Source organism: Pituophis catenifer, unplaced genomic scaffold, assembly GCF_029215685.1.
Source record: "Pituophis catenifer annectens isolate HBS135680 unplaced genomic scaffold, rPitCat1.0.hap2 SCAF_3, whole genome shotgun sequence".
Classification (NCBI taxonomy): Eukaryota; Metazoa; Chordata; class Lepidosauria; order Squamata; family Colubridae; genus Pituophis; species Pituophis catenifer.
The window spans coordinates 1,419,122-1,432,838 of record NW_027256883.1 but is presented as its reverse complement, the minus strand read 5'-3'; the positions used below and the strand labels follow the sequence as shown (position 1 = coordinate 1,432,838).

General features: G+C 48.0%; 1 protein-coding gene and 1 non-coding gene across 3 annotated transcripts in view; both read left to right on the top strand.

Annotated features, from left to right (window-relative positions):
• Positions 1 to 420: 420 nt before the first annotated feature.
• TRNAR-CCG (transfer RNA arginine (anticodon CCG)) lies at positions 421 to 493 on the top strand. Its single transcript has one exon. It is a non-coding gene; the product is annotated as a tRNA-Arg (tRNA).
• Positions 494 to 2,540: 2,047 nt separating this feature from the next.
• Positions 2,541 to 13,717, top strand: part of EFR3A (EFR3 homolog A) — a 53,830-nt gene continuing 42,653 nt past the window's right edge. For both annotated transcript variants that reach the window (XM_070940184.1, XM_070940183.1), the window contains exons 1-2: positions 2,541 to 2,610; positions 12,339 to 12,391. In XM_070940184.1, the coding sequence (XP_070796285.1) occupies positions 12,379 to 12,391 (13 nt within the window). In that variant the 5' untranslated portion in view covers positions 2,541 to 2,610; positions 12,339 to 12,378. The remainder of the gene's footprint in view (positions 2,611 to 12,338; positions 12,392 to 13,717) is intronic.

Genomic DNA, 13,717 nt, shown 5'->3' with positions numbered 1-13,717 from the left:
CATTGTGGCTGTGATTCTGACTTTTTTTTTAAACCAGATCTGGCTGTGTGTTTCCTGGGGAGAAAAAAAAATCAGCCTCCAATTTTGAGATCCGCCTTCTGCAGCCTGGCTCTCTTGGCAAGCCTTGAACTGGGTGAAGCGGATTCCGATTTGCAAGCTGGCTCACGACCAGACGGGCATCGTAGCTTGTTTTGGTGGCAGAATCCGGCTGGGCTTCGTCTCCTGAGATCCACACAACGACATCATCAAAGCAGCAGCCTCCATCCTCCGCGTGCCAGCCCTGCTTCTCCGCCTTCTCCTCTCCGCCAGAGAATTCAACGGCATCCAGGCATCCGCTTTCGGTGCCAAGGCTGGCTCTGCCCCCCCCTCCACCCCCGCTGTTAGCTGCAGGAGCGGCGGCAGCGAGGAGCTGAGGAAGGGGGCCCAGTGGCCTAATGGATAAGGCATCAGCCTCCGGAGCTGGGGATTGTGGGTTCAAGTCCCACCTGGGTCGCATATTTGCATTATCACAATTTTATTATTGGCAGAGCGGGAGAGGGAGGGGAGAGGCTCTGAGAAGAGGCTTTAACCCCAGAGAGGACTAGGAAGGGAGGAATCGAGTTGGAAGGGATCTTGGAGATCTTCTAATCTAGTCCAACCCACCCCTGCTCAAGAAGGAGACTCTACCAGGGGTATCCAAGCTTCAGAACCTGACTTCAATTCCCCAGCCAGCCATTCTGGGAATTGAACCCCCCCCTTTCCTTTTCAAGCATGCCGACTGGGGAATTCCTGGAATTGAAGTCCTCCCCTCCTTTTAAAGTATGCTGGGAATTCTGGGAGTTGAAGTCCCCCTGCATGCTGGCTGGGGGTTTCTGGGAGTTGAAGTCCACCCCCCTTTAAAGCATGCTGGTTGGAGAATTCTGGGATTTTATTTATTTATTTATTTATTTATTTATTGGTTCGATTTATATGCCGCCCTTCTCCAGAGACTCAGGGCATCTTACAAAGCATTAAGCAATAGCCTTCATACTTTTATATATACCTGCTTAGTAGGGCTTTCGCGCCCCCCCCCCAGCGGTGTTCTTTTTTTATACAAAGTCAGCTTATTGCCCCCACAATCCGGGTCCTCATTTTACCTACCTCAGAAGGATGGAAGGCTGAGTCAACCTTGAGCCTGGTGAGATTTGAACTCGCACTAATTGCAGGCAGCTGGCAGCTAAGTGCTACTTAACAGCACTTTAGTCCACTGCGCCACCAAGGCTCTTTTGAACCCCCCCCCTTAAAGCATGCTGGCTGGGGAATGCTGGGAGTTGAAGTCCTCCCCTCTTAAACTGGCCACAGGTGAGAGCATCACTTCTGGCCCTAATCCTGCAATCCAGGATTTGCCTGGAGGAGACAGGACAGGGCAGGCCCAGGCTTTGCACAATGCAAGAGAAAGTCACAATTTAATACACAAATCTGTGTCTATCCCCCCCCCAATTGTCTCCAAATGCCCCCTCCCCAAAGTCCCCCTGGAAATGATGGGAGCTGTCATTCATAAGGCAAAGGAGGGGGCTTGGAATCGCCTCTAACCTCTCACGGAGCAGCAGCCCCACCTGGTGGTCCTAACTGGAAGTTACACCTTGAAGTTCTGCGTAGAATGCGGATTCCTTTTGGGGACGCTCTGTTTATGCCCAGAAACCCTTCTCCACATGACCTGAGGCATTTAACCCTTGTGGACAACTGCATGCGATGCCCAGGAAAAACTCGAAAGGCTCCCTAGAATACTTTGCAACACCGGGATAAGCATTTGCTGCTCTTCCCCGACCATGACGTGGCTCTTTCGTCAACTCAACTGATCCGTTTGGGGATACACTGTTATAATTTTAAACTGTTTTTAATAGGGTTGTTGATTTTAATTTATTTCATTGTGATTTGTATTGGAATTTGTTATTTTGTAAGCCGCCTTGAGTCCCTAGGGAGAAAGGCGGCATATAAATCGCAATAATAAATAAATGAATAAATAAATTTCAGCCATTTGTATCCATCCATGGTTTTTTAAATCATCCCCTTCGTAAATTTATTCTTTCAAAAGCGAGACACTTTTGCAATCTGCCCAGGGACCCCGAGTTCTTATATTATCAATAATGAAATTATTAATAATGTCAGGCGTGACATTATTAATAGTACAATAATTAATAACATTTGGGTTGGGGGTCTCCGCGACCTGGGAATGTACCACCTCTGCTCCGGCACGGCCCGAGGCCCTGCCCTAGATTGGCAATCTGGGGGTCCTCCGGGACGCCCCCATCTCACGCCCTCCGTCCCCAGCACTTCTGCAGGGCTGGACCGGGACAAAGACCCCCTCAAAGACCCTTTGACGGGGGTCAAAGCAGCGCATTAAACATTAATTAAATTAATTAATTTAATTCATTCATTCATTCATTAAAATTAAAAGTGGTGGGTTCCCACGACGCTCCAAACCCGCGTTCCTCCGCTCCACGGGGGGGGGGTGGAGGGAGGAGCAGGGGGAGGCCCCTCCCTTCCCCGGCGCGCAGAACTACCACGCCCACAATGCACCGCGCGGCGGGCCAAGATGGCGGCGTGGCTCCTGCAGCTGCGGCTGCTTCGCTCGCTGCGTCCGGGCGTTGGGTGAGTCCGCGGGAGGGGGGAGGGGGAGGAGGGGGGGCACCGAGAGCCCAGAAGCCCCCCGGGACCCCCCCAAACGGGCCCCCTCACCGCCGCCCTCCCCCACCCAAGCGGTTTAAGGGGACCCCCCGCCCCCCAATCCGGAGGGCGCCCGGTTGGCGAAGGCTGGAGGGGCTCCCGGGCGCCTCTTGCCGCAGAGAAGGGGGAGGGAAAGGGGGGGAAGCAGCCAGAGGGGGCCCTTTGCACTTTGCACCCCTGGCTGGGCTGGAGTGGGGTCTCTTGGGGAGGAGGGGGCTGTTCTGGTTGGGGGGGGTCACCTGGGCGGTGGAGGGGGGTCTTTGCGGCCGGGGGGAGCCCCCAGACCCGGGACCCCCCACCGGTCCATTCCTTTTCCCCGGGGACCGCTTCGAATCCCGAGTGTTGCTTTTTTAGGCTTTGATGATTGCAACATTGTAACGTTTGGTTGCCTCTTTTTTTTTTTTTTATTTGATTTATATGCCGCCCTTCAACTCAGGGCGGCTTACAATGCGTTATGCAATAGTCTTCATACTTTTGTATATTTTATACAAAGTCAGTTTATTGCCCCCACAAACTGGGTCCTCAATTTACCTTCCTTAGAAAGGATGGAAGGCTGAGTCAACCTTGAGCCTTGGCGAGATTCGAACTTGCAGTAATTGCAGGCAGCTGGTGTTACTTAACAGTGCTTTAGTCTGCTGTGCTACCAGGGCTCCTATCTTCCTCCTCTTCCTCCCCCTCCTCCTCCTCCTCCTCCTCCTCCTCCTCCTTCCTGTGCTTCCTCCTCCTCCTCTTCTTCTTCTTCTCCTCCTTCTCCTCCTCTTCTTTTTTTAAATTTGATTTATATGCCGCCCTTCTCCGGAGACTCAGGGAGGCTTACAATGCGTTAAGCAATAGCCTTTATCCTTTTGTATATTTTATACAAAGTCATCTTATTGCCCCCCACAAACTGAGTCCTCAATTTACCTTCCTTAGAAAGGATGGAAGGCTGAGTCAACCTTGAGCCTGGCGAGATTCGAACTTGCAGTAATTGCAGGCAGCTGAATGTTAATAACAGGATTTTAGTCTGTTGAGCTATCCAGGCTCTTGTTAAAATCTTGCTTTTGTGGATTGTAAACAAGAGGGGGGGAGTGGGGCGGGGAGGGGGCGGCATAGAAAAGTCACAGTGAATCCAATGAAATGAATGGGGGGTCCCTGAGGGTCCCGGAAGGGAGGACTCTCCTTCTCCCCCCCTCCCTCCTTCCCTCCCCCCAGGCAATCCAGCATCAGGTAGAAGTCAATCCGGGCAAGTTGATAGAGACCAGATAGAGCAGTGTTTCTCAACCTTGGAAGCTTGAAGATGGGTGGACTTCAACTCCCAGAATCCCCCAGCCAGCAGCGCTGGCTGGGGGATTCTGGGAGTTGAAGTCCACCCATCTTCAAGCTTCCAAGGTTGAGAAACACTGAGATAGAGGGAAGGCTGACTACTGCGGGAAGGAAGAAGAAAACTGGGAGGAATCCCAGAAAAAAAAAAAAACTCCCCTTCGAGTTTTGATCTTGGCTCTCCCCTGGGATTGCATTCTGTCCCTTTCAACCCCTAGGAGCCCCCCCCCCCCCACTGTCCTGTGCACAGAAAGAGCTGGACTCTGGAAGGGAGGGGGCTTGCTCAGCCCCCCACCCCTTCATTTCCCTGCCTGGTCAAAACGGCTCCTCCTCACAAGTAGTAGCCTTGGGCAGCGTTTGGAATAAGTGACGGTATTTGTAGCTCTGGGTCCTGGGTGCTCTCTGAGCTTGGCTGTTTTCTGGCAGACGTTTTATGACCCAAGTAGGGAACAGCATCAGTGCTTGAAGGCTGTGGGGTTTGTGGAGAGGAGGAGGAGGAGGGTGAAGTCTTGGTGCTCTCTAAACTTGGTTATTTTCTTGCAGACGTTTTATGACCCAACCACGTAACAGCATCAGTGCTCGAAGGGAGAGGGGTTTGCAGAGAGGAGGGGGAGGGGGGGAGGACTGTGAGGTCCACGGTGCTCTCATTTTTCTTGCAGAGGGTTCATCACCCAAGTGGGAAACATCATCGGTGTTAGAAAGCGGAGTGTAACCATGTGCACTGATGATGTTACTTAGTTGGGTTATGAAACCTTAGTTGGGTTATGAAGCCTTGATAGTACAAGGGTTTAGTGCACCCTGTTATTAAGACCAGCTGCCTGCAATTACTGCAGGGTTCGAATCTCTCCAAGGCTCAAGGTTGATTCAGCCTTCCATCCTTTCTAAGGTAGGTGAAATGAGGACCCAGATTGTGGAGGCAATAAGCTGACTTTGTATAAATATACAAAAGGATGAAGGCTATTGCTTAGCGCATTGTAAGCCACCCTGAGTCTCCGGAGAAGGGCGGCATATAAATCAAAGTAAAAAAAAAAAAAAAAAAGTCTGCAAGAAAAACCATTGAGCTCCAAGAGCATCAAGGACCCCACCGTCCTCCTCCTCCCTTCTAGCACTGATAATGTTATCTAGTTTGGTCATGAAACGTCTGCAAGAAAACCACCATAGTCTTCCTCCTCCTCTTCTCCACAAACCCCCCTCCCTTCTAGCTAGCTCAGGAAAGGACTGCCCAAAAGCAACCTCTGGCGCACTCTCCTTGAGAGCAGAATTTCTCCCCCCTGTCCCCTGCCCTCCATTGGAGGATGGTTCATCAGGAAGGTCCGTCAGGGCTGGTCACCATAAAGGTGCCTTATGCAATCCTGGCCCAGCCTGGGGACACGTCAGGCAATGACTTCCATGAGGGTGACCGTCTCCTCAAAAAGCACCACAGGAAGCACATCGGAAATGGCAGGGAGCCTCTGCGGACAAAGCATCCCTCAGACTGGAACTCCAAGCTTTTCCCCAAACCTTTGGGGCTCTCTGAGCTGGGTTCTTTCATGGCCCCCAATGATCTCCCCCTCCCTCCCTCCTCCCTCCCTCCCTCCTTTCTTCCTTCCTTCCTTCCTTCCTTCCTTCCTTCCTTCCTTCCTTCTTCCCTTCCTCCCTCCCTCCCTCTCTGAGCTTGATTGTTTTCTTACAGACATTTACAGACATTTCATTACCTAATTTGTTACCCAATAATATAGGTAACATTATCCATTGTTCTTTCTTTCCTCCCTCCCTCCCTCTCTCTCCTCCTTTCCTCCCTTCCCCTTCCTTCCTTCCTTTCTTTCTTTCTTTCCTTCCTTCCTTCCTTCTTCTTTCTTCCCTCCTTCCCTCCCTCCCTCCCTCCCTTCTCCTTCCTTCCTTCCTCCTCTCTGAGTTGGTTGTTTTCTTACAGACATTACAGACATTTCATTACCTAATTTGTTACCCAATAATATAGGTAAACATTATCATTGTTCTTTCTTTCTTTCTTTCTTCTTCTTGTCTTTCTTTCTTTCTTTCTTTCTTTCTTTCTTTCTTCCCTCCCTCCCTCCCCCCTCCCTCCCTTCCCCTTCCTTCCTTCCTTCCTTTCTTTCTTTCCTTCCTTCCTTCTTTCTTTCTTTCTTTTCTTTCTTTCTTTCCTTCCTCCCTCCCTCCCTCCTTCCCTCCCTCTCTCTCTCATCCCTCCCTTCCTTCCCGTTCCTTCCTTCCTTCCTTCCTTCCTTCCTTCCTTCCTTCCTTCCTTCCTTCCTTCTTTCTTTCTTTCTTTCTTCCCTCCCTCCCTCCCCCTTCTTCCTTCCTCTCTCTGAGCATGGTTGTTTTCTTACAGACATTTTATTACCCAACTAGGTAACATTATCATTGTTCCTTCCATCCATCCATCCATGGTTTTCTCCAAGCTTGGTGGTTTTCTTGCAGAAGTTCCATGACCCGAACTAGGTGACCTCATCTATCACTGACGATGTCACTTAATTTGGGTCATAAAACGTCTGCAAGAAAACCCCCAAACTCAGAGACCCCCAAGGGCCCCCAAGTCCTCCTCCTCTCTGCAACCGCCCCCAGATGTCCCCCCCCCCCCAGTCTGAAATATGAACCGATGGCTTTTGGTTTCCCTGAGCTACAGATATTCTCCTTTGTCGGTTTCCTGAAAGAAACTATTTGGAAAATAGTGGCAAGCAGCTAGTTGAGGATAACAGCTTGTAAGTTGTTCCCATTAAAGGACTGGAATCAAATCCTTATTTATGGTCACAGACCAGCGTAGTAGAGATAAATTGCAAACAGTAATCCTGAAGCTGAAAGGAACATAAAATACATAAATTGAAATAAAGTACGGCATCCTTGAGAGCTCAGAGGCAGCGATACTCAAGGGGTATCTGTGTCTTTCCCCAAGCAGCTGGTATTTGAGAGAAACTCTACATAGGACGCTAAAGCAGAGGTCTCCAACCTTGGCAACTTTTAGACTTGTGGACTTCAACTCCCAGAATTCCCCAGCCAGCGCACATGCGCTGGCTGGGGAATTCTGGGAGTTGAAGTCCACAAGTCTAAAAGTTGCCAAGGTTGGAGACCCCTGCGCTAAAGGACTATTTTTCTGAAGCGTCGTCTTTTCCCGAAAGGGACTCGGTGATCGAAATTCAACCCTGATGCAGCAGGGTGAACCATCGCTCGTTTTGCAAAACTGTTTTATTCCAGGGCTTCACTAATTGCTCCCTCATAGCTGTTTATTGTGCACGTTTTAAAGAACGAGACTTAAAAAAGGTACAGAAGCTTCTTTCCGCCTTTCTCCTGGTTGCACGGCATATGGGAAAAAATAAAATGCAAGCTCTGCTCGTTCCCTCCTCTCCCACCATGATAGGATGGCGTATTTTTTTTCCCCATCAGATGGTGGGGGAAGAAAATGTTTCAAATTAAATCTGGAAAAGGTTGTGAGCAAAAATTGAAGCCAGGCAGATCCTTTTCAAATGAGACTCCGGCCTGAATTCTACGCGTTGCATTGCCTGCCGTTTCTATTCAGTTTTGTTGCAAGGAATCTCTGGTGATATTGATGAGCGAGGAGGAGGAGGAGGATGTGATCCATTCAGTCGTCTCCGGTTCTTGGTGATTCTCTGGGCCAGAGGGGCGGGGGGGTCTCTCCACATCTTCCGATCTTGCACTGTTTCTTTGCGTCGTTCTGTGCTCTAACTGACTGGATGTTCTGTCCCCAACCCCACGCACACACACCAACAGACGTTCAGGAGTTAAAGACCAAACCAGCCGGCAAAATCCTTTTCCTTATGATAACGGAACTTGGCAACAACCTAGTGGCTGCCTGCCAAGAGTTTATTATTTACAAAGAGGAGAGATAACTTCTCCCCGCTTCTGGTACATCAAAGGAAACAGCTCAATAATTACGGAGTCAATCAAGTCCAAAGATAATTCAGCAAAGTCTTAAAGCAAAAGTCCGGCAATGCAGAATGGCGTGGAAGCTTTCAGCTTTGTTCGTCACAAGGTTTGACTGGCCACCACGCTCCCTTTTATATCCTGTGGGGTGTGTGGTCCAGTGACTCAGCCTAATCTCGGGCACGCCTTTTCTTCTGTTGCGCGCGCTTATCTCTGCAACGCTGGCGTGGATCCAGCCAAGACTCATTACTCTCATCACTGTCCACCTGTGGTTGCGTGGACGTGCTTGGCCCCAGCCCTATCTCTTGCCCTTCGGCGGACACCGAAGGCATTGCCAGAGAGGAGGGTCCTGGAGAGGGAGGCCTTGCCAACTCCTCCCCTTCACTCTCGGAGTCCTCTCCTGACGATGACACAGGCTCAGGTAACGGAGCCTACAACACGTGTCAGCTTTGATGGTTTGAGATAGTGGGGGATATCTGTGGCTCGGGTGGAGAAGAAGGATGGAGGTTTGTTCTCCCAGCTTGTGGGTTGGTTTCTAACCTACCAGGCTAGGTAACATCTTCAGCGGAATGGACCGACCCATCAGAAGACCCTCACCTGGTGTGACCCTCCCCGTCATAAGGCCCATTACAAGATCCTCACCTGACGTAACCCACACCAGGCCATCAGACCACAGGAAGCCCTGATAAGCAGAAGTGACACCCCCCTAAACTCTGCTGAAGAGGTTCCTTAGCCTGGAAATGAAACGTTGAGAAACCCACCCACAAGCTCGGAGAATGGACCTCCACCCTCAGTTTTGATGGTTTCCAGCCATTGTGTTCTTTGGTGGCCTGGTTTCCTTTGTCAGGGAAGGGAGGGAGGGAGGGAAGAAGGGGTGGGTGGGTGGGTGGTGGGTAGATAGAGGATGGATAGATAGGTAGGTAGGTAGGTAGGTAGATAGGTACTCGCATTTTTCGGAGTATAAAATGCACCTTAGTTTTTGGGGAGGAAAATAAGCCCACCTGGATTGGCAGGTGGATCAGCCTCCTGGAATACCCTCAATCAGCTGTTCCCAGAGGTGAATTTTAGCAACAGGTTCCTTGGTTGTGAGCTCTGTGCCTTGCTTTTTTTTCCTACCTCTGAAACTTCTGAAACTCTGTTTCAGAAAAAAACTTTTTCCTGCCTCTGAAAGCCTCTGAAACAGCTTCAGAAAAAAAGCCTCTGAAGCTCTTTTTGGGGGCTTTTTTTCTGAAGCTTCCTTTCTGATGCTTTTTTCAGCCTCTGAAACCTCCATTTGAGAGGGTGGGCGGGGCTACATTCGGAGTATAAGAAAGACGCACCCAGATTTTTATCCTCCTTTTTGGGGGGAAAAGGTGCATCTTATACTCCGAAAAATACAGTTGGTTGGTAGATAGATAGATTAGATAGATAGAGGGAGGGAGGGAGGGGAGGGAGGGAGGGAGAGTTGTGGCCCGTCAGCAGCCTGTGCAGATTGTAGCCGATTCCGACAGCGAGGAGGCTGGTGTGGTGCTGTGCCAGCAGCCTGTGCAGCTGGCGCTTGAGTCGGACAGTGAGGAGGCTGGAGAAGATGTGGTGCCAGAGGCGGGGATTCAGCCAGGGCCTTCAGAACCTCCATAAGCTCCCATAAGTGAAGAGGAAGAAGAGGAGGAGCCTCTTTTCGTTGCACTGGCTCGCAGAGTGGCCAAAAGGCAGGAGAGGCTCCTCAGGAGGAGGTCTCCTCGAGAGTAAGGCTTGGGGCTAATTGGCCACTCCCTTAGCCTATTTAAGGAGGAACGCCACTTGCAGCAAACTGTAGGGAACAACTTTAGTTCATTCTCCTTCGCGTCTGGATTCTCTGCAAATTGCTTCTGGGCTTTCTGCCAACCTTAGTAAGATTGTGATTACTTTATCTTTGGTTTCTTGTAGGCTGTTAAGAAAGTTTATTAACAGTCTTTGTTTGGAAAAGACTGAGTTATTTTAGTAAAATAAGCTTTGTATAGAGTTTGTGTGTGCTGCGTTCTTTGGGGTCCGTAGCTAGGGCAGAACAGGGAGGGAAGGAGGGGAGATAGAATGAAGGGAAGGAAAGGAAAGGAAAGAGAGAAAGAAATGATGATCCCTTCAGTTGAGTCTGATTCTTGGCGATTCTTAAGGGCCAGGAAGTCTCTCTACAACATCTTCTGACCTTGTGCTGCTTTTGGTGTCCAGCTACCGTCTTGACTGCCTGGTTCCCTTTTACCACTAATTCTTCCAAAGCTAATTCCTGAATCCCTCCCCATGGCACGGCCAAAATAAGAGATGCGGTTGGTGATTTTTGCCTCCCAGGAACAGGCATGGTGTCACCTGCTCCATTACTTGTGCGTTGGTCACCTTTGCCGTCCAGAGAGGGTCTCCTCCCGCGCCCCACCTCTAACCCCTTCGATTATCTTCCTGCCTTGCCTTTTTTTAAGGTCCGGCTTTCACAACCATAGGTGGCCTCGGGGAACACAATCCAGTGGACTAACCTAGATTTGGTTGCCAGGCTGATATTGGCTTGTCCAATGGGCAAGAATTCGCCTTGTAGATCGATCGATCAATCAATCAATCAATCAATCAATCAATCAATTCCAACTGTTCAATTATGGAAGCACCGTGGAAAGGTTGCCCAGGGCAAAAATGCTATTTTTCTGATGAAATTGATGTTTGTAAACTGCTGGTTCTTGTAATGTCACCATAATGTGTTAGTCCACTTCAGGGCCGTCCAACCTTGGCCCCTTTAAGACCTGTGGACTTCAACTCCCAGAATTCCCCAGCCAGCGCATGCGCGCTGGCTGGGGAATTCTGGGAGTTGAAGTCTACAGGTCTTAAAGGGGCCAAGGTTGGACGGCCCCTGATCTAGCTGTATAAATATTGGAAGTAGCTCTTAGATCTAACAAAATTGGGTCTTCTCCTCCTCCTTTACAGCGATACCTTAACTCTGGCTCAAGATTTGTTTTTCTTGCCCTGTACATACATCTGAACTAGACTCTTTGTTGTTTCTCTGTGTCATATATATACCCTGTTTCCCTGAAAATAAGACCCAACCGGAAAATAGGTCCTAGCATGATTTTTCAGGATGCTCGTAATATAAGCCCCCCTCCAAATAACCCCCAGTTAAGATAGTCAGATGGATGCATTTAGTATGGTATTTCCCCCAAAATAAGACCTAACCAGAAAATAAGCCCTAATGCGTCTTTTGGAGCAAAAATTAATATTATCAGTCTTTATCTTTATTATTTATCAATCTATATTATCAGAAAATAAGCCCAGTCTTATTTTCAGGGAAACACGGTAATATATGTGGGCATATGGGTCTATGCATATTTATTTATTCTCGTGTTTATGGAGTGTATATTGGAGGTGGTGCCCCTTTGAGAGCCGCGGGCAATGCAATTTCATTTTAATGTATGCCGATTAGTGTGCATTCAAAGTGACAATAAAGTTATTCTAAGTCTTAAATTCTATCTCCTAAACACAATCAAAACCAGCAAAACAAAACAACACACACACACACACAAATCAGCAATGAAAACCCCAGGAAAGTCCACTGCTCCATTCTCCCTGGGATTGGCTGTGATTGAAATTTGATTTGAAAATTTTCTGATCAGAACCACTGCTTTTAAACTAAACCCCGAATTGAGTCATCTCTCCCCTCCCTCTCTCCCCTCCTGCAGGTACAGGTAATCCTCGATTTACGACCACAATTGAGCCCAACATTTCTGTTGCTGAGCGAGACGTTGGTTAAGTGAATTTTATGACCTTCCTTGCCAAGGTTGTTAAGTGAATCACTGCAGTTGTTCAGTTAGCAACACGGCTGTTAAGTGAATTCAAGTTTCCCGTGGATTTTGCTTGTCAGGAAGTCACGAAAGGGAATCACGTGACCCCCGGGGATATTGGAACCGTCGTAAATATGAGTCAGTTGCCAAGCATGTGAATTTTGATCATGTGACCACGGGGACGCTGCAATGGTCATAGATGTGAAAAACGGTCATAAGTCACTTTTATCAGTGCCGTCATAACTTTGAATGTTCACTAAATGAACTGTTGTAAGTTGAGGACTACCTGTATTGTCTGAAGGTGCTTTAAGCAGTTAGTGGCACGTAGAAATGAGCAGCTCAAGGCTCTGCACAGCCCTGAGGTCTCCTATTTCCTAACCTACTTTTATTTCTTTATTTTTAGCCAGCAAAATTACTCTTGAGACTCGTGATTTCCCCGCTTTTAGGTCTCAGATTGTTCTATTTCATAGAATTGTGAGGATTTTATTTTTTTTTCATTTTTAAATATATGGTTATTCGCAAGCTTCCTAAGCAGTCCTCAAATTTACAATTATTCGTTTAGTGGCCGAAGTTACGACATAATTGTAATTGCAATTTTGAATGTTCCCTAAGCAAAGAGTTGTAAGTTGAGGACTAACATAATTGGTGCTAAAGCTTTCAATGATCAGTGAAACGGTTCTGACGTCATCTGCTTTTCTTTCTTTCTTGCAGATTATCAGCTTGTGGGAAATAGAGGCCAAATGACCGATTTATGATGCCGGGACGTGAGTACAGAAATCTTGTTAATAATTATGTGCACAGAGTCTTTTAAGCTCCTTGCAAAAATAATGGGGGGGGGGGAGAAACTCAGTGGTTATTTCTAAAGATTAATTTCTGGCTTCACGTCCACCGAATCCGCCAGAGTCTGGATCATTATTATCCGGAAAAGTATTAACAATTTTATTTGCTTGGCAGTTAAAACAATCCTTAAGGGGAAACATTACGGTGCCTTAATTTGCGGTCAGTCTCTGCAAAACTCCAGGGAAATCTGAGAGGCTGAATGGGGGTTGAATTATGTGAATATTTATTCTTCAAATACATCCTTTTTCGATATGATAAAAGCAGAAGAGATCGAGAAACATTTTCACCCTTTAAGCCCAAAATGAAAAAAAACAACAACACAGAATGCCCAATTCAAAATTTCAGTGAAGGAGCTCATCGTATAGAGCAGTGTTTCTCAACCTTGGTAGCTTGAAGATGGGTGGACTTCAACTCCCAGAATCCCCCAGCCAGCGCGCATGCGCTGGCTGGGGGATTCTGGGAGTTGAAGTCCACCCATCTTCAAGCTTCCAAGGTTGAGAAACACTAGTATAGAGACTTTGGAACGGTTTTGGCTAAACCTGCCTGTATTCTTTTGCTTTTAGTGTCTCTGAACATCTTTTCCAAAACAATTATTATTATTATTATTATTATTATTATTATTATTATTATTATTATTGCCAAGGAAAAGCAATTGTTTGATGGGAACGGTAGTTTTCAATGGCACAGAGGGACTTTGACATGGAGGTTTTGAACCACCGTCTTCCCGAGAAGTTTTCTGAGGATGAAACTTTGATCCCGCTCGAAGCATTACAATACCGGGTCTCGCGTGAACGGGTTCCACTGGCCTTTTGTCGCCTCTCTTGCTTAGCTCCGACTAGAGACCCAGGGACGGGCTTCTTTTTATAAAATAGGCATTCTTTTCCTTGGACGGAGTGGTCCTGTGGCTTAGAGGCGGAACTCTGGCCTCACAATCAGGAGGCTGTGAGTTCGATCCTAGGTAGAGGCAGGTAATTCTCTCTCTGGGCACAATGAGAATATATCTGCCGAACAAAACTCCGTATTGGCGACAGGAAAGGCATCCGGCCAGTAAACACACAACTCGGTTCAGTTGCCCAGACTCCACCCCGCAAGGGATTATGGTGTTATGGAATGATGAGACCAAACAACATTCCTGATCAGCCAGAGACAGTTTATTGCGCAGTTTCAGAATCAGATTTGTATCTGCAATTCTGAACCAAGAAGAGCTCTGATACAACTGCTTTTATACATCTCCAGGACAAAGGATTTTG